The 18,553-nt window shown below is 39.6% G+C and overlaps 2 protein-coding genes across 4 annotated transcripts in view; one reads left to right on the forward strand and one right to left on the reverse strand.

Annotated features, from left to right (window-relative positions):
* Nucleotides 1–5,338, forward strand: part of TOP2B (DNA topoisomerase II beta) — a 131,639-nt gene extending 126,301 nt beyond the window's left edge. Inside the window, exons 34-36 of the mRNA XM_065399709.1 lie at nucleotides 3,317–3,439; nucleotides 4,541–4,638; nucleotides 4,882–5,338. Of these exons, the coding sequence (XP_065255781.1) occupies nucleotides 3,317–3,439; nucleotides 4,541–4,638; nucleotides 4,882–5,043 (383 nt within the window). The 3' untranslated portion in view covers nucleotides 5,044–5,338. The remainder of the gene's footprint in view (nucleotides 1–3,316; nucleotides 3,440–4,540; nucleotides 4,639–4,881) is intronic.
* Nucleotides 5,339–6,662: 1,324 nt separating this feature from the next.
* RARB (retinoic acid receptor beta) overlaps nucleotides 6,663–18,553 on the reverse strand; it is a 287,775-nt gene continuing 275,884 nt past the window's right edge. For 2 of the 3 annotated variants that reach the window (XM_065397920.1, XM_065397921.1), the window contains exons 6-8: nucleotides 15,216–15,420; nucleotides 13,454–13,612; nucleotides 6,663–6,859 (exon numbers count right to left, since the gene is read on the reverse strand). In XM_065397920.1, coding sequence (XP_065253992.1) covers nucleotides 6,663–6,859; nucleotides 13,454–13,612; nucleotides 15,216–15,420 — 561 coding nt within the window. The remainder of the gene's footprint in view (nucleotides 6,860–13,453; nucleotides 13,613–15,215; nucleotides 15,421–18,553) is intronic. The other variant, XM_065397922.1, reaches the window with a different exon arrangement.

Consider the following 18,553-nt stretch of genomic DNA (forward strand, 5'->3'; position numbering starts at 1 on the left):
AGGCACTTTTAAACTGAAGTAGTCACTCCAAGGTGCTCATGCTGTTATATGGAGATATACCTATCTCATAGAACTGGAAAGGACCCTGAAGGGTCATCGAGTCCAGCCCCTTGCCTTCACTAGCAGGACCAAGTACTGATTTTGCCCCAGATCCCTAAGTGGCCCCCTCAAGGATTGAACTCACAACCCTGGGTTTAGCAGGCCAATGCTCAAACCACTGAGCTATCCCTCCCCCCTCAGTGCTTTGAAGTCTTCTCCAATCTAAAGGCTCAGAGCACTTCTTGGATCTCTTATGGCTGTTTCTTAAGAGAAATAAAAGATAACATGAGCACCGAGGAGGAATCATCAGGATTCTCTGAATCTGGTAGGGAATTGGAGATTAAGGTCAATGTCACTTAGCATAGTTGTCTTTCTTGGATACTAGAAATCCTGAGGATAAGAGGCCCTCCTTGAAGCTTTGGGGGTCCCCCATTTGTTTCAGTGGGGATTACAGAATTGGTCTCTCTTGCAAGGCCTTTGCATGTGCTGCAGAGAGAATTAGAATGGGTGAATTGTCCCCATATAAGTGTATGTTGATCAGCTGGATCTGGTTCTACAGTGACATTTGGATTTTTTTTAGAGCTGTTAGCCAGCGCCAAGACTCATTAGGAGGTTCAGCTCTATTAGTCATGGTTCTGAAGGCTACTGATCTTTCTGGGCAACCCTCTGATAGTGGTGCTTGTGTCGCTGCTTCCCATTTTCATTTTGAGCTGTGTCTCCACGGGCAATTTCTTCTCCTGGGCAAATTCCTTCCTTATGCATTCCATCTCGTGGGGTATTGGCCTGTGGCCTCCTAGCACAGTGAGAGAGGGTCTGTCTTTTAAGGGTAAGAGACTTAGGCCCCACTCTAACAAAGCAATTATAAATGCATACTTAAGTGTTTTGCTAGCTCTTGGCCTTAGTGAACGATGAGATATTTGTTTTTCTTACTGTGACGGGTTGGATCACAGAAACCTGCCTGGGAGCTGCCAACTGATGTGCCAAGACTACCTCTGCTCCTATTTTCCCTGCCAGCTCAAGACTCCAGCACCCTGTCTTGCTGAGCCACACACTCCCATCTGCTCCAACAAAGACCCAGGGTCTGAATTACTTGCCCCAAAGCTGCAGGTTTACCTGAAAACAGCTCACAGCAGTGTGCTTGTCTTTAGCGCTCAGATGCCCAACTCCCAATGGGATCTAAACCCAAATAAATCCTTTTTACCCTGTATAAAGCTTATGCAGGGTAAACTCATAAATTGTTCGCCCTCTATAACACTGAGAGAGAGAGATGCACAGTTGTTTGCTCTCCCAGGTATTAATACATACTCTGAGTTAATAAATAAAAAGTGATTTTATTAAATACAGAAAGTAGGATTTAAGTGGTTCCAAGTAGTAACAGACAGAACAAAGTAAGTCACCAAGCAAAATAAAATAAAATGCGCAAATCTATGTCTAATCAAACTGAATACAGATAATCTCACCCTCAGAGATGCTTCAGTAAGCTTTTTCTCAGACTGGACACCTTCCAGGCCTGGGCACAATTCTTTCCCCTGGTACAGCTCTTGTTCCAGCTCAGGTGATAGCTAGGGGATTCTTCATGATGGCTCCTCTCTCCTCCTTTGTTCTGTTCCACCCCTTTATATATCTTTTGCATAAGGCGGGAACCCTTTGTCCCTCTGGGTTTCCACCCCCCCTCACTGGAAAAGCACCATGTTAAAGATGGATTCCAGTTCCGGTGACATGATCACATGTCGCTGCGAGACTTCATTACCCACTTGCCAGCACACACATATACAGGAAGACTCACAGGTAAAACACGGCCATCTGCAGACAGTGGTCCTTGTTAATGGGAGTCATCAAGATTCCAAACCACCATTAATGGCCCACACTTTGCATAATTACAATAGGCCCTCAGAGTTATACTTTATATTTCTAGTTTTAGATACAAGAGCGGTACATTTATACAAATAGAATGATCACACTCAGTAGATTATAAGCTTTGTAATGATACCTTACAAGAGACCTTTTGCATGAAGCATATCCCAGTTACATTATATTCTTAACATATTTTTATAAAACCATATAGACTGCACAGCGTCACACTTACCACTCACATTAACTTAAAATGGTGAAAAAGAAGGTTCTCCTTCACATGATGTTCAAACTAGTTGGTCCTTACCTTTAAGTCAGTGCACAACTCTGCCCCTCCATACCTTTCTGCCCTTGTCTCTCATGTTGTTTCCCTTCCTTTCTCCTGCACCCAGCTCATCTACTCCTTCATGACACCAGCCTCTGTACCCTGCCTCCCCTGTTTCACCCCCAGTAGTCTCGTAGGCTTTCTTTCCTGCTAACCCTCCTTTTTCATATCCTCCTTCAAACAGAAAAATGTTCTCTGCTATGTTGTTCACTAGCCCTCACTAAATTACTACATTATATCTTACTGCTGTTATCCCATCCTTCCCCTCAAGTCCTTGGCATGTCTGATAGCAGCTATAAACTTTTCAGGGCAGTGAATGTCATTTTTTGGGACATGCTCCACAAACAGGTGGGCTTTGTGAAATATAAAAACTATTATTAATTTATTATGTAAGTCTAAAACAGTAAAACTGAACATTGAAAGAAAAATGTTTGCTCTAATAGAACATTCTTCCATTTTGAGGTTAACATTCTCAGCTGCCATAAATGTGAAAAAGAAATATGCACACTTGAAGTCTCTATACGTGGATGCAGACAATTTTAACTTTTTTCAGAACTGAAGTGATGCATTGTCTTTAAAAACAAATACCCATTTTTAGACTTTAAAACAAAGCTGTGTTTGAGTTATTTCCGCACAAAACACAAGTGTCTTAACTAAAACATTTCAGCAACATTGATGCAGCTAATTCCATAAAGGACAAAAAATTGACCTCCAGCTAATGCAACAGAGAGAAAGCTTCAGCCTGAGTATAAGGGGCATAATTTTCCCAAGTACAGAAAATTCTTCTCACCTACTCATTTGCTACATCAGAGGTAGTCAATAGGCAGACCATGGGCCAAATCCGGACTGCCAGATGCTTTTGAACGGACTATGACATCTTTTTATTTACTTATCAGTATTGTTTTTGTATTATTTTCTCTGGAGTCTGGACCTTGACAATACCTTGACCCTGAAATCTGGACCTCGACCAAAAAAAATGATTACCCCTGTGCTACATGATAATTATACTATAATCAGAGTGCCTAGTATCTTCTTAACTATAAGATTTATTAACCTAATATGTGAATTCAGCAACTTTAGTATCTCTGATTTTGTGAACAGCAAAACCAGCTTCAGACATACCCCCTAAACCTAAAAGATCTCCCAAGCGGAAGAAGATGGAAATTATAAACTCTGATTCAGATTCAGAATTTGGCATTCCAAAGAAGACTGCACCACCCAAAGGTAAGGATTTTGGTGCACTGCATTGTTAGGATTAGTATATTATATTACTATAGATACATATCTGTAGAATTTTACTACATTACATCTTACTAATGTTACCCTATCACCACTAAAGCTCATACTTCCAAGCATGTTGTATTAAGTGAATTGTCTGACTTTCTCAGCTTTTCTGTATAACACAGGGTCAAATTGAGTTTTGTGAATGAAAAAACAGCACTGTTCTGAGTGTCATGAAAACTGTGTTCATTTCCTAATATGCACTAGTCAGCCATGAGATGTTTCTCATTGGTACAACATTACACATTGACTTGGTACCTCCCACAATAGACAATGTTGTAAAACGGTGCTAAGTGAACTGTACTTTATGGAAATTCATTTAATGGCACAAAATCTCTATTTCTTCATTATTACTAATGTTTCTTATAGGAACCTTTATTCTTCAGATACCATTTTCACTGTTGGGTCTCATGTTCCCAGTAAAAGACAGAGCAAAGCTCTTCTAGTGTAGGAGGTTTTGGCCCTTTGAATCAGTTCAGTGGGAAACCAGCTTTCATCCCTCACACTATGGCCACAGTAGAATTTTATAGTAGGAGATCTCAACTGTGAGGGAGTGGATCTAAGTAGATACAACACAGAAGACCGAACAGAATAGCCACAGAGACTAAATGGAAAGAATGCCTCAGTGATGAGACATCAGACTAATTCCTCTAAATAGCTAATGACAGTTGGTCATGGATAGCCTGGAAGGAGAGTGGAGATCTCATTTAACTACCACCGTCTCAGAGATCCAACAGCTGTAGATCTAGTAGAGCACTGCCCTGTCTTGAACTGAGTGCATGAAATGCAAGAGTGAGATTCCTATGACAAGATGATAGTTTCAAAGAAGCAGAACTAAAGGTATGAAACAGAAAGTGAGACACATTGGAGTGGCAGAATGGTAGCTTTTTACTTACATTTTTCATAGGTAGAAGTGAAACTGTAGAGTGTTTTAGCCTTTGGATGAAATTAAACTGTTTTAAAAATAGATCTGCTAACATTCAGAACACCAAGAAATGTCACTTTTTTAATATCAGTAAAATTACTTTATTTTTTCTCAACCAGGAAAGGGTAGAGGGTCCAAGAAAAGGAAAGCATCTGGTTCTGAAAATGAAGGTGAATACAACCCTGGGAAGAAAACACCCAAGTCAGCCCCAAGCAAGGTCAGTTCAGAGTCTATTGTTGCATGAAAAGGACAAGGTTTGGCTTCTTGATATCTGGCTATTTTTTCTGTATCACATGAAGCATTTTTACACTATTTTAAAATGTCTAAATCTGACCATTATTCTGAACTGGGATTTTAGATGGATCTAGAATCTAGATGTTATAGAAATGTTTGTTTCCAATGTGAATGCCAGAATTCTGTATTTTTTTGGCATCATGGGTTTTTTCTTTTTCTTTTTAAGAAATCCAAGAAAGCCTCCTTTGACCAGGATTCTGATGTAGACATCTTTCAGTCAGACTTTGCTTCTGAACCAGCATCTAAGCCACGGATGGGACGGGCTAGAAAAGAAGTGAAATATTTTGCAGAGTCTGATGAAGATGATGATTTTACTATGTTTAATTAAGTGCCCAAAGAGCACACAAACATTTTCAAACAAATATCTTGTGTTGTCCTTTTGTCCCTTCTGTCGCAGACTTTTGTACATTTGACTTATTTTATGTGATGATGTAATTGATGGTTTTTATTGTGTGTAGGCATTTTAACATTTTGTTCTTACACCTACAGTTTTATGATCTTTTTTACTCATTGAAATGTCATGTAGTTGTCTGACTGGCTCGTAGAAATGTTTTAGGCAGCTGTGCTAAAGCACACATTTTAATTGTCATGGTTGCAAACTGCAGACCTGCTTTTTGAAATGAAGTTTAAACATTAAAAATGGAAAACTGTCAGTCTTGTGTGAAGATTTGGACTACAGGTACTGCTTCTACACAGTTTTAAAATAAATATATTTTATTCTTTGCCAGGAGACTCCATGGAAAAAGGTAAACAGTATATGAACATAGAAAGCATTGTTAAACAATCTCAATGTACAAACAGAGCCAGTGAAAGTACATCACAGACTTGCTAGAATATATATATATATAAAAAAAAAATCCACTAGTGCTTTAAATGAAACCTAAGAAACTGACACTTTTTTAATCAGTTAACCATTCTACCACTGTTTTCACTCTGATTCATGGTGATTTAACAAGGTCAAGAAGCCAGATTCTCTCCCCCATATATTTTGGAAGTCCTAGTGGTAGCCCGCTGGCATCAGGTGTGTTGGGAAAGCCCAACTCCTGGCCCCAGTTTCTTAAGGAAATAAACTAGACTCACCAGTTCAAGAGTAGTGAATAAGCCTGTTGGTTATCCCATGAAGTTTCCCTAATGGCTTGTGAACAAGTAAACAAAAACATGGTAACACTGAAAAGTGTTTCTGCCTTGGAGGCTATCACTGAAAAAAACGTAGGTTTTTTTAAAATGTGTAGATATGTCATCAGCCAAGTAATAAACCACTTTTTAAAATTTAAAGTGACATTAACAGTAGAACAAATGACATCTGAATAACTGAGCTGGTAGTTACACTGATACAGAAGTCCCTTCTGCTAGTGCAGATTTTTTGAATACTTTTATGGGGAAGGAGATGGAATAAGAGATGCAAACTGAGGGCATCAAAAAGAGCAATGACACATTTTCATACTAACTAAATCAGAATGTCTTTTTAAATGTTCTTATCTGGACATGTACAAGTAGTCCATTTTTTATAAACTTGATGTCCTGATCCTTTTAGATATGCAAGACAAAAAAGGAAAGCGCCAAACATCCAGTATAGAAAGTAGAGCCATACATTTGTATGTACAAAGTTGTCAGAAATGTAACCAGAATTTAAAGTTTGAGATTGGTCTTGTCACCATGCAGTCTTGGTTGTTCAGAAGAGAAAATAGAAGCTTAACTAGTTTCTTGTTGCTGATTGAAATGGCTGATTTAGAGTTTCAAACATTTTCTAGTTTTAAGAATTTAAACAGCAAGGAGTAATATACTGATACATATGAAAACGTCTTGGTCCTTTTTGAGTTTTAATATAATATATATATATATATATATATTAAGTCCAGAAACTAAGCAGCAGTAAAAATGTTTTTCTTGCTTTTTTCATCCCTGTACATAAGGTATTAGGAATGTCTAAAGTAGCTGTAAAATGTCTTATTGCAAAAGTGGAGATTGACTGACACTGCTATTATCCACTGAGCTGGGTGAGATGCTAGGACTGTGCTCTGCTGTATTTCCACTGGAGCTTGGTGTCAGTGGTTCATGTCCCTCAGAGTTCTCCAACATTTCCTGAATAAGAGGTGGCATTGATCCAGGGATTTCCATTTTCAATGTAATGACACGTTCTGCACCTTTAAAAACAGAAAAACCCTTTTGGTTAACAGAAGTGTGGCTGTTCATATTAATATTGTTACTTTTAGAAATCCCAGTTCAAGACAAAGTATTCCCATTGAGATGGGATACAGTGAAACCTTTCATTTTGATTTTTTTCTCTTTGATATTTTAAACTCCTTGCCTGGAATTAATTTATTAAATATTTTGCTTACAAGATTTTGGGGTCAGTGGTTTGTTTATGTCCTTCAGAGTTGCACAAGGTTTTATAAGCAAAATATTTCATAAATTGTAGTAGTGCAAAAAAAGCAGTACTTAACTATACTAAAAACAGTCAAAATTATTTGTCACTAAAAAGCAATCTTAGATCAATTCCTTTTGAACATTTTGTGAAGTTTCAAAATAAAAGATACCAGCAAATACAAGCTACAGTATGGGTAAAGGGACTGACCAGTAACACTTTTATTTTAGTGAAAGAAAACCATTTTCAACGTCTCTTCAGAATCATCCAAATTGGTAAAACTTTACAAAATACCAAATTTAATGAAAGGACTAGAAATGTGTCCTGATCTATAATCAGTTTAGCTCCACTGCATGTATTGCAGCAGCAAAGGATGTAAAATATTATGTTAGGGCAAAATTTGCCTTAATGCACAGGGCCTGATTCAGCTCTGTTCCTTTGTGATTATGCCATTTACTTCTGATTTACAACAATATGAGATCAGAATAAGGCTCCTAATTTTGAAATTTCAGAAAATCTTATTTGTTTAGCCGTAGAGTGCACTCTGATATTTTTGCTGGAGTTGCTTTACACACACACACTCTCACTTCAGGTATTTCCACTAGTCTGTTCCTAGGGATGTTCTATAGCTGATTACAAAAATAAATAAGAAAACATCACTCTAAGGTTTTGTTTTTAATCCCTTCAACACTACAGCAACCTCTGCAACAGGATGATAAACAGACACAGGCTTTTTGACATTTTAAATATAAGTATGAGAGACTACAAAATGCAGTGCTAGAAACTGTAAATATGAAAAACACAGGTTAAACACTGACTTCTTTCCAACCTGAAGTCAAAATAGTTTCTATTTCATGGCATATTATAACATGTCATCATATCCCTCCTAACAAAAGGATTGTACTCTACTAAGCAATAAAGTACCCTGAGAATGTAGTTTAAAGTACTTGGAAACTTCATAGGTAATAGCACCAGTTTCCGCTGAACTAATTGTATTTTTATGTAGAAATGGCACTACAGAAAGCATTACAATAAAAAAGGGCTTATAAACCCTCTATGCTTCAGAGCATGAGCCAGCAATTACTAATGGGATAGGAAGAAATTTGCCTTCTGTTGTATAGGTTGTTCCATAATTATATACTAAGATTTCTTTATACCTTCCTCTAAAGTATCTGGTATTGGCCACTATCAGATAAAAGACAATTAACTAAAGAGGCCTCTGTTTTATCCAGTATGACATTTCCTATGTGGAAAGTTCTCCATGCCTGCAGCTTATAAGAATAATGGATTTAATTTCCCTCACTGCTTGTATAACCCCCAAATAAATCTTAGAACTACCCTGAATTCAAGCAACTTTGATAACAGTACACTGGGTTTAAATAGCTAGCATGGTGGAGATTTTGTAGGCACCTAAGGGAATTTGGCTCCTTTGAAAATCCCTTCCCTTTTCAATTACCATAGTAATACATTTCTGTTGCTCATAGGTATATACAGAGGGTGGAATTCATAAGGGGAACTTAGGCTGAGCATTGCAGCACCTAACTTTTAGGAGTCTTGCCATCAAGTCAAATTCACATCCCCAAGTTAGGCATCCAGGTGCCCTCTACAATGGAAGCGGAGAGTTAGGTGCTTATAAAAGCCAGCATACTCCAACTCTCACATGGAGGTTCTCCATCGGATTGGCATCGCAGCGTCTACCATGGGTTGTTTACAACGAATATGGAAGCAACGTAATCTCAGCACGACAACCAAGTTCAGAATCTATTTGAGCTGTATCCTCTCTGTACTGTTGTATGATTGCGAAACATGGACACTATGCCACTCAGACTGGACAAAGCTGGAAGCTTTCCACACAAAATGCCACCGTTGTACATTGGGCATCAAGTGGAATGACTTAATTTGTAATGCAGATGTTTACAGTCGCTCCGGACTACAGACTACTGGGGCCATTGTCCACAAACAGTGTATTACACTTTTCAGACCTATCACCTGCAAACGCTGTTCTCCGGATGGCTTGTAACATCCAGGATAAAATTCCACCAACTGAGGGATGGAGGTAGACCCGCTATTACATGGGTTCATCAAGTCTGTTCCAATGTTGGTCTCTTGGGCTTTCAAGCCCTTGTGGTCATACAGGAACAGACCGAAGGGCGATCAATCGCTATGGCCAACTGTTCAGCTAAGAAGCAGCAGCAGCATTCTGAGCAGGGAGCTGCATAAGCTAACTCGGGTCGGCAACCTTTCAGAAGTGGTGTGCTTAGTCTTCATTTATTCACTCTAATTTAAGGTTTCGCGTGCCAGTAATACATTTTAACGTTTTTAGAAGGTCTCTTTCTATAAGTCTTTATATAACTAAACTATTGTTGTATGTAAAGTAAATAAGGGTTTTAAAATGTTTAAGAAGCTTCATTTAAAATTAAATTAAAATGCAGAGCCCCCCAGACCGGTGTCCAGGACCTGGGCAGTATGAGTGCCACTGAAAATCAGCTCACGTGCCGTCTTCGGCACCCGTGCCATAGGTTGCCTACCCCTGAGCTAACTCATAGGAAAAAGCGGAGGGGGGGATGCCCTAAGACCTGCCCCTCAAAGGGGCATCTAACTTGAGAGGGAGGTGCCTCCCTGTGGACCACTCAGGAGTCACGGCTGAGAACCCTTCCCTGGAGTTAGGTGCCTAAGTCAGGTCAGTCCTTTTTTAAAAAACTGAGCAGGCAGCACTGGCTGAGCTGGATCTCTCTGTGTCTCCTGTTGAAGACGTTCCACTTTTGTGTAAATAATTAAATGTTCACTGGGCCACAGAGAGAGAGATTAGGACACGCCTGGGTCATGGGAGACCCAAGTTCCTGCTACACAGGAACAGGCAGACTGGGAATTTGAATACTGTTATCGCTCTAATCACTGAGATAAATGTTGGTGGATATTTTATGTAGGACTCAGTCCAACAGACATGTACCAAATTAGCCTCGGAGTATGCCTCCCAGACTGGGCCAGCGGGCAAGATGGGAGGAATACCTACTTTGTGAACCCTACTGGGGCTTAACCAGCAAGCTGCTCAGTCATATTAGGACTGAGGCAGCTGTGTGCATGCCTAGTGGCAGAAATTTAGGCCCTAAGGGGACTTTACTAGTGGAAAGTGAGGCACCTACAGGCTTAGGGGGGAGCCGAGCAGGTGTTTTGAAAATCTGAATTTTGGATATAGGTGCCTAGATGCAATTTGCACAGATAAGAAGAGCTATGGTAAAAAACCAGCAAAGTGGAATAAGACAAAATTTCCCTGAAGCACATATAGTAGACTGGGTGACCTTTCCTAAACATTTTTATAGCCTTATATTGCTACAAGTTGACTTTGTAAATTTAGCCGGATGGAGAGACAATTAACTTTCTGAACTTCACCCTCATGAACAAATTATGAGCTTTATTAAACTATGTATGATATGTAGATCTTTTGCTTTCTACTCCAGTTCTGGAACTTCCCTCTAGAATGATCTTTTAATTTACATCAAGCCATAAGGCTAACTTCTCACTTCAGCGTATAAATCTAACTACACCATATAAATTGAATTCTAACTTCTTAACCTAGATCCATGTGGTCTTAAAGCTATGACAACTTAGATTTTAATTGAAGCAACTATACTAAGATGCTGACTTCTTTTCTGGGATCCGACTGGGAAAAGTTTTGAGGCATGCTGTCAAATACAAATGCAGTCAGTTTTTTAAAAAATAATCAGTGTAACAGATTCCATTGGTTTACATATAGAAATCTCGTGACAAATCTAGCAGCTGAAGGAAACCTAGCATTGTTTTTGATATCTGCAGGAGAGGAGAGGCTGGAAACTTTCAAGAAAGTAGAATACTGACTATTAAAAATGGGGGACAGGTAATGCAATGGGTCAGTGCACTAATTGTTCAACTGGAGATTTATGGCCTGCCTCTGCTCTCACACTGGTGTAAGTCAGGTGTAACTCCACTGAAGCCAATCCAGTTACACATATGTAAAGATGATGAGATGAGTATCAGGTCCCCAGAATCAAAGCCTGACATTGGATGCAATCACATACTTAACAGAGGTGGCAGAGTGGATGCCAAAGCAGTGCAGTCTCTGTGCTCAGGACTAGAGCTATCTCAGTGCAGGGTGGCTCAGGGTGTGTAGGAAGAGTAGTGTTGGGGAGACATGCTGGAGGTTGTTCATACTCCTTATCAGAGCTAGCTGCTAGAGATCATTCCCTCTTGGAGCCGAGGTGCACCAAACGGCATAGGAGCCAGCCCTTACTTGTGTACTACATATAGATCCAGTAAATAGAGAATTTATTGTGTGTCCATGAGATGTACTTATTCTGTCTGGCAGACCCACTAAAATGTAAGGTTTCTCAGACACTGTCAATAAGAAGTTCAGATATGTGAAAAACAGAGTAGTTTGAATTAGATGGGCTAAGTTTCTAAAGTTCAGGAGTGTTTGGATCCAGGAATCTGGTCCATCAGACCTGTGCTTAGGGGAGTTTTGCATCTGTTAGATTTTTGGTGCTGTCTGAAAAACAGATTTTCTATTTGAAAGCAACTTGTGATGTACTAATTCAATTAGGCTGCATCCAACTAGAAACAAAGGTGACTGTGTTCAGCTCTGAACTTCTGCCCCAAAACTGCTGCACAATATTCCATTGGAGCAAATACCAGCACCAGGAGTGAGGTTCATAAAACATTTGTCTCTGCTACCCAGGTGGTTCCTGCTAGCTTCTGGAGCAAGTGCTGGAGGTGATCTTTTTCTTTAAGCATTGTAGATGGGACCAGTACATTAGATTGCGGTCCAGTTTGACTCCTAAATAAGTGACAGCCGGATGGAAAAGGAGCAGACAATCCTCAACACAGACTATAAGGGACTGATTGGCTTGTCGATTGTTCAGATGGAAGATTGTGGTCACCGTCTTAGACTCACCTAATGTAAGTCTCCACTGATGAAGGTAAATGGCCAGAGCATTCGTGTCCTGGCTGAGTGACCCTTCGATATCATGTAGATCATTTCCCACATCAGTGAGACAGATGTCATCCACATATACATACTTATCAGCCTTGGTTGTTGGTCGGTCATAAGTGTATATGTTGAAAAGGAGAGGAGCTCGAATGAATCCTTGTGGGAGTCTATTACAGAGACGCCTAAGCTGGCTAGCTTTGTCTCCAGCTTGAAAGATGAACCTCCAATTTGTTATCATTTCCATGATAAGCTGCACCATGGCTAATGGAAAATAGCCTGCAACAACTTGGCAGTCAGTCCCCATTGACACATATGCCAGCTGACAGATCCACCAGAACGGCGCCAACTTCCTTGCATTCTTGAAGGCATCTTTGATAGGTGTTAGGCGAATTACTTGATCTTGCTATCTGTACCATTAGTGCCTTAGCCATACATTAACATTTAATTTGTGTGTGTGTGTTGGCTTATAGAGATCCCTCAAAACTTCGATGAGATGTAATTTTACCATTAAAACTGCATCGAGAGCGATGCCGGATGAAAACAACCTGCTGTACACAAGGCTGACAATGGTCCTAATAGGCATAAATAAGCATTGCACACTTTTTATAAGAAGATCTGCCTACCTCCAGAAGAAAAACCTACACCTGCTGACTTGCGACGACTGACTTTGTGACATCCTTTTTCAACAGCTGTTCATACACTCATGTCCAGTGCTGCCGGCCTAGTGCCAATTTCAGATGAACAGTGGCATATCCGGGTCAACAGCTACATCCTCACAGTGTGGCAGCAACTCTGGACAAGACATGCTGATGAATTTCAGAAGCTCTAACTTACATCCACCTGTTTGCAACCTTGGAGACAGAGCCTGGACTAGAGCGTCACAGAGTAGTCACCACAATGCAGAAATTTGGCTTAGCCCAATCTTCAGAGTTCGACTACAGGGCAGCAATACAGGTGGTCAAACGTGGTGGAGAGAGTGCACAATTAGAAGACTGGAGGATGGACTGCAACACCTGGTCACCCTCGATGCAGCAGTTAGATGGTTGAACAGCACATATCAACCACAAGTTACATACAAAAGAAGATTAACAACTGAATTAACAGTTCAGAGGTTGATTCTGATGTTAAAATAACTGGTAGACAGTTCCTGGTGATGCATAATTTCATTCCTAACCCATCTTTACCCAAAATCTCATTTTCAGTATAAATTGCATCGTAATATTAAAGCACGGTGCATATCTACAGGGGGTTGCTGTACAAACATAGATAAAAAGAATTAAACAAAGATTTCCCAACAAAGGAAAATAAAAGGGGAGGGGGGAATTGTTTTTTTTTAAATGCGTAAATCCAATTCTACATGCCAGCTGTCTCCTGACACTGTGATGGCGATGATGCCAGGGCACACCATACCTTTTGCACTGATACTGCGAAGATCTGTGATTTTCATTAAGATCTTTGGAAACATGTGAGGCTTGTTGGGTCGTCTTTTTCTGATATAAATTTTCAGTGCTTCCAGCAATGGCTCCTGTAGCTTATCCACTTTTGCTGGTTCTTCAAGGTCCTGGCGGTCTGGAGAGAATAAAAATTCTGCCATTGGTATAAATCTAACATTTTTCACAACCTTCAAATAACAAGAGGTTCCTCCATGGTCTTGACAAACTCTGTAGATCTCCCTATTTTTAGTTCATTCCTCTTTCACGCTCACCCCTCTGTGTCTCTTCTTTCAGTCATCATCCTTCTGCCTGAAGAGAACAAGCTGCGAGTCTCCTCATATCTTACCCATGCTGTTCCTCAGTTATTTGGAGGGATTACAATATGAGCAACGCAAAACCCTTACTACCCTGCTTCCTGTCTCTCCCTCCACAGGGGATGAGCATGATGCTAAATGTAACATTTCAAAATTAATTTTGTATGTGTTTATTTTTATAATGAGACTTAATGTGACTCAACTAAGTTAAAAGGCCACATTTGGTTATTTGATCACGAGATCCAAGAGCAAGTCAATTACCTTTGCATATCAGCAGATGGCAGCACTAGCCTGAACTACAACAAATGTCACTCCAAAGTTGTTAGTCTCTAAGGTGCCACAAGTACTCCTCCTTCTTTTTGCTGATACAGACTAACATGGCTACCACTCTGAAACCTGACTCCAAATATTAAGGATTCTGATTTGCCACTCACACTAATGATGATGTCTCACATTAAGAAAACCAGTTATTCTGATGGGTTATGCTTAGAAAAATATTTAAATAAAAGTTAAGCTCAAGTTATATTAAAGATACACCACTAGTTTAACAATCACACTTCATCTCAAAATTTTTTGCTAGCTATTGCTGTGGGTAACACCTAAGAGTATTATAGCTGAAAGAAATTAGAGAAAAAAACTTTGCTATGTGCATTTTACAGCACTTAAGTGTATACTTTGAATTTAAGTCAATTTCTCCTGCTTGTGTCAGAGTTTTGCACAGTAAAAGGTGAAAGAAAAGCATTATTTAAAAAGAGTAGTAAAATTTGGCAGAGACACTCAGGTGCAGTTGAAACTACTTTTTGAAATTGACTAGATTTTAACTTGAGAGTGTCTGTTTACATATGTCATAGTCAAAACCAAGAAATCAAGTCAGCACCACTAGTGTACTTGTTTGTGTAAAATGTTGTTCATAATTACAATTTTGTAAAGGAGGATTGAGCCCAGGATCTCTCTGTCTATATGTTTGTGTGCATATGTGTATATACACACGTGTATGTATACACATATTTACAGACAGCAGTTGGATAAAAAAATTAATAATCCCTCTTGTACAAAAGAAATGTTTAGCTTATTTTGTGTGCACATAATACCATACATAGTTTACAATAAAAAAAAACAAAACACAGTGGGATAAATCCTGCAGACCTCTCTCAGGCAAAACTCCCAGTGATCTAGCTGACTGATTTCAAAGGCAATTTTACTTGTATAAGGACTACAAAGTTTGGCCAAGTGAAAAGCCCTGAATGTAACTTGCATATAGAAATTAATATATTACATAGATATATAAAATAAATATATATTATATTTATCTAAATATCTATTTACATATATAATTATTATATATTTTAGCAATTTAAATTATTAAGAAAGGAAAGATCCTAATGGATTTGGTTTTAAAGTATCCAAGTTCACGCTGTACAATACCTCCACAAATTAAGCAGATGGCACTAAGTAGGCCTGTTTCTGTGTCATCCATTTCCAAAGGCAGGAGTTGGTTGGCAAATGTGAACACAAGGTCAGTTAGCGGACCAAATCCAGCATTGTGCATCTGAGTTCGGTTTAGGGTAAGGCCATCTGAAAATGTCATAGTGTCTTGCTCTGGTGTGTATCTTGTGCAAATTCTAAGGATCTGTGGGAGGAGGGAAAAAGAATGACATCTTTTGTGACATAGCAAACTCATGAGGCCACAGTACACATACCCCAAAACATTTATTACATAAAGTTAAGATTTGTGCTATTATTGCCAAAATTCATTATTACCAAGTGCATGGAGACAAAATGAAAATGCCCAGTTTTCACTCTGCTAAATGTTTAAAAAGTTGGCAATTTTCTGGCAAACTTCTCCCATGAATTCCCATTTAGCCAAAATGATCACAAGTCTTCTGTTCCCAAGGTTTGTGTAAGTCATGCACATTATCCTGATAGATACACAATAAACCTTTAGTACCCACTATCAGCCTAAATGTACAGTGCTGTTTCCTTGTAACTCTGGCTCCTAACATATAGTCCTTGGTCCTATCAGTAACAGCACACCAACTTTGTGTTTGGGCTTATACACATTTTAATGATTCTTTTGGATCTGTTCTATATAACTGCTCCAATTCCAAGTAAAGTCTCAAAAATTTTATGAATAAGGAGACAAAAACTTTCCTGAGCCTGTCCCCTCTGTGTGTGCACCAGAGAAGTAACAGAACTGAGTGGAACTGCAGGGACCAGAGGGAGACTTGATAGCGAACGGGACTGTGCTACCATCTGTACACAATCAGCTCTGTAGGAGTCAGCAGATCTAGTAGGAAGAGGGCCTAACTGGGAGTGGTAGGACACGTAAAGAAGCAAAGGCAAATTCACAGTTGTGATTTTTCAAATGAACAGATCACCACAGAACAATACACTTTCAATTAGTACCCAATACATTCTGAAGTGTTCTTCCACTATCACGCTGGTCCCTACCACCTTTCCTAGATTGCTGCACTTCCTGGGAGATGGTTAGGGCTGGTAGCTAGTAAGTGAGCAGGCAGCACAGAGGGGATAGTTCTGTGGAAGCGTAAAAGCATTTTTCACCTATAACAAATACTACATTTCACTACTGTTTCCTGACAGCATGCAGCTGGGTGTGAGGCTCACATTTGAGAAAATTTGTTTTGGGCAGTCACTTCAGTGAAAAATCATATGCTGATACAGTGACTGTATTTTGATTACTTGCCCCATCAATAACGTGATTTTCATCTTTTGTTCATCTAAATATCTCTGTTCCCATAAAGCTTTGCTACAGACGCAAATGTTGAGCTTGCTCGTGCCTCCATTTCAAGTCAGTGGGATTTTTGCCTCTGACTTTAATGGGGGAAGGATCTGAACCTATTGCTATTTCATTTTTCTCTTGGTGTGTAAGGAGACAACCCCCCAGAGACGAAAGTTCTCAGTTTTTTCCCCCTTCACATCTCTTGCCCTCAAAGACCTTCTGTCCTGGTGACCCTTCCTGGTTTTGAAGGCACACCAGCGCCCACTCCCTCGAGCTGGTAGAAGGATCTCTAGAGATCAACACAAAAAGTTCTCCATCCCCCAGTGGCTGAGTTTAACACCTCTGCAAGTGCTCCTTTCCTTTGCCAGCCTGGGAACTCACTTCTGAGCTTGTAACAGACTGTCTGCAGAGCTGGCCCAACTTTTTCTTCTTCTGTTATAATATTTTCGGCATGTTCGAAGTTACAACCTGCTCACCAGCCAATCAGAACCCAGACTTCCTCAAGGTTCTGAAGCTCCTTTACTTTGTCCTGTTCAGCAATCAGAACACTGGGAACCCTGTTGGCTGGGGAAGAGGTTCCTTTTCCTGCCGTTGATAGCATCTTGTATTGTTTTATGAATTGAGGCAGCGTAGATTTCAGTAGATTTACTCGCATGTGTAAGGCCAGTCATGACTGACCCTCAGCAAAGTAGAACATTCCATTGTAGGATGGGGAAGACTCGACATAGGGGGGAAAATGCACAGATAAAACATTTAGAATGCTCTGCATTCGATTAGTAAGTGCTGCCGGGGTAGCTCTATGGTACCAGAGTGATGCATTCAGTATGTAGGTGCCAGGCATTTCTTAAGAGATAGAAAGAACTCTTATGCTAATCAAGACAAAACCATTATATGTAAAGATTTCCTGGATGGCATGGATTAATTTATACAGTTATTGAGTTAATAAAGAAATGGGTACAAGGATCTAAGTAAAACTGATGCAGCCCATCACATACATTCAGGTTACACATGGTGAAAAACAGGTTATAAAATTTCAGGTTTTACTTTTAAAGAACACACAAAAATATAATTGATTAGCTGGCTCAGCTCACATTCATATTCTTTGCCTTCACAATGCTACTTTATCAGGGCTTGACTGCATCTATTTCCTGTACAGCCAGCTTACTTTGTTTAAGAGACTCAACAAAAAAAAGATTTACACAAATACAACCTAGCACAGAGCGAATTTTAATTATTTCTATAGCTACCGAAGCTCTTGCTCAGAAGCCCTCAAATACTTGGCTGCTGACCAATCTGCGGTTGGTTCTTTCATCTTTGCCTGGCAACAACGTTCCAAATGAGTGGGGAGGAGAATCAGAGGGAATGGCATTTAAGAGACCTACAGGGAAGCTTTTCTCTCTCTTTTTAAACCTCCTGTAAAAGCCCTAATATGGTATATCTCTGTATAAGCCGCCCCCCACCCCCATTTTCTGCCTTAGTCCATAGTCTGGGTATACATCAAAGTATTAAGAATTTGGGCTGAGAGGATGTGTGGGTCAGAATTAAATATATTTTTCTTTGAATTAGAATATGCTCTCAAAATTCCTTTTAAATCAATGATCAAAAGAGGCATAAAGGCAAATACAACTGGTAGCAACATGAACAATTCTGATTAATTCATGGCACTTCTAACACTTTGCTGCCCACAAACTCCCTCCAGGGTAAATGTTCTTGTTTAAGACAGTGTTGGTAGGTCAGATGTTCTGAATCTTTACAGAAGAATGGGTACTAGCCCAATGTATATTTCAGGATTATTAGCAGATGTTAACAAACTACACACTTATATTGCCAATAAGTAAAGGTGGGCAAAGCATCTTTTCCACTTTTATTCCCCATGAACTTAAAATACACCTCTACCTCAATATAACGCTGTCCTCGGGAGCCAAAAAATCTTACTGCGTTATATTGAACTTGCTTTGATCCGCCGGAGTGTGCAGCCCTGCCCCCCGGAGCACTGCTTTACCGTGTTATATCTGAATTCGTG

The sequence above is a fragment of the Emys orbicularis genome, chromosome 2 (assembly GCF_028017835.1).
Source record: "Emys orbicularis isolate rEmyOrb1 chromosome 2, rEmyOrb1.hap1, whole genome shotgun sequence".
Lineage (NCBI taxonomy): Eukaryota > Metazoa > Chordata > Testudines > Emydidae > Emys > Emys orbicularis.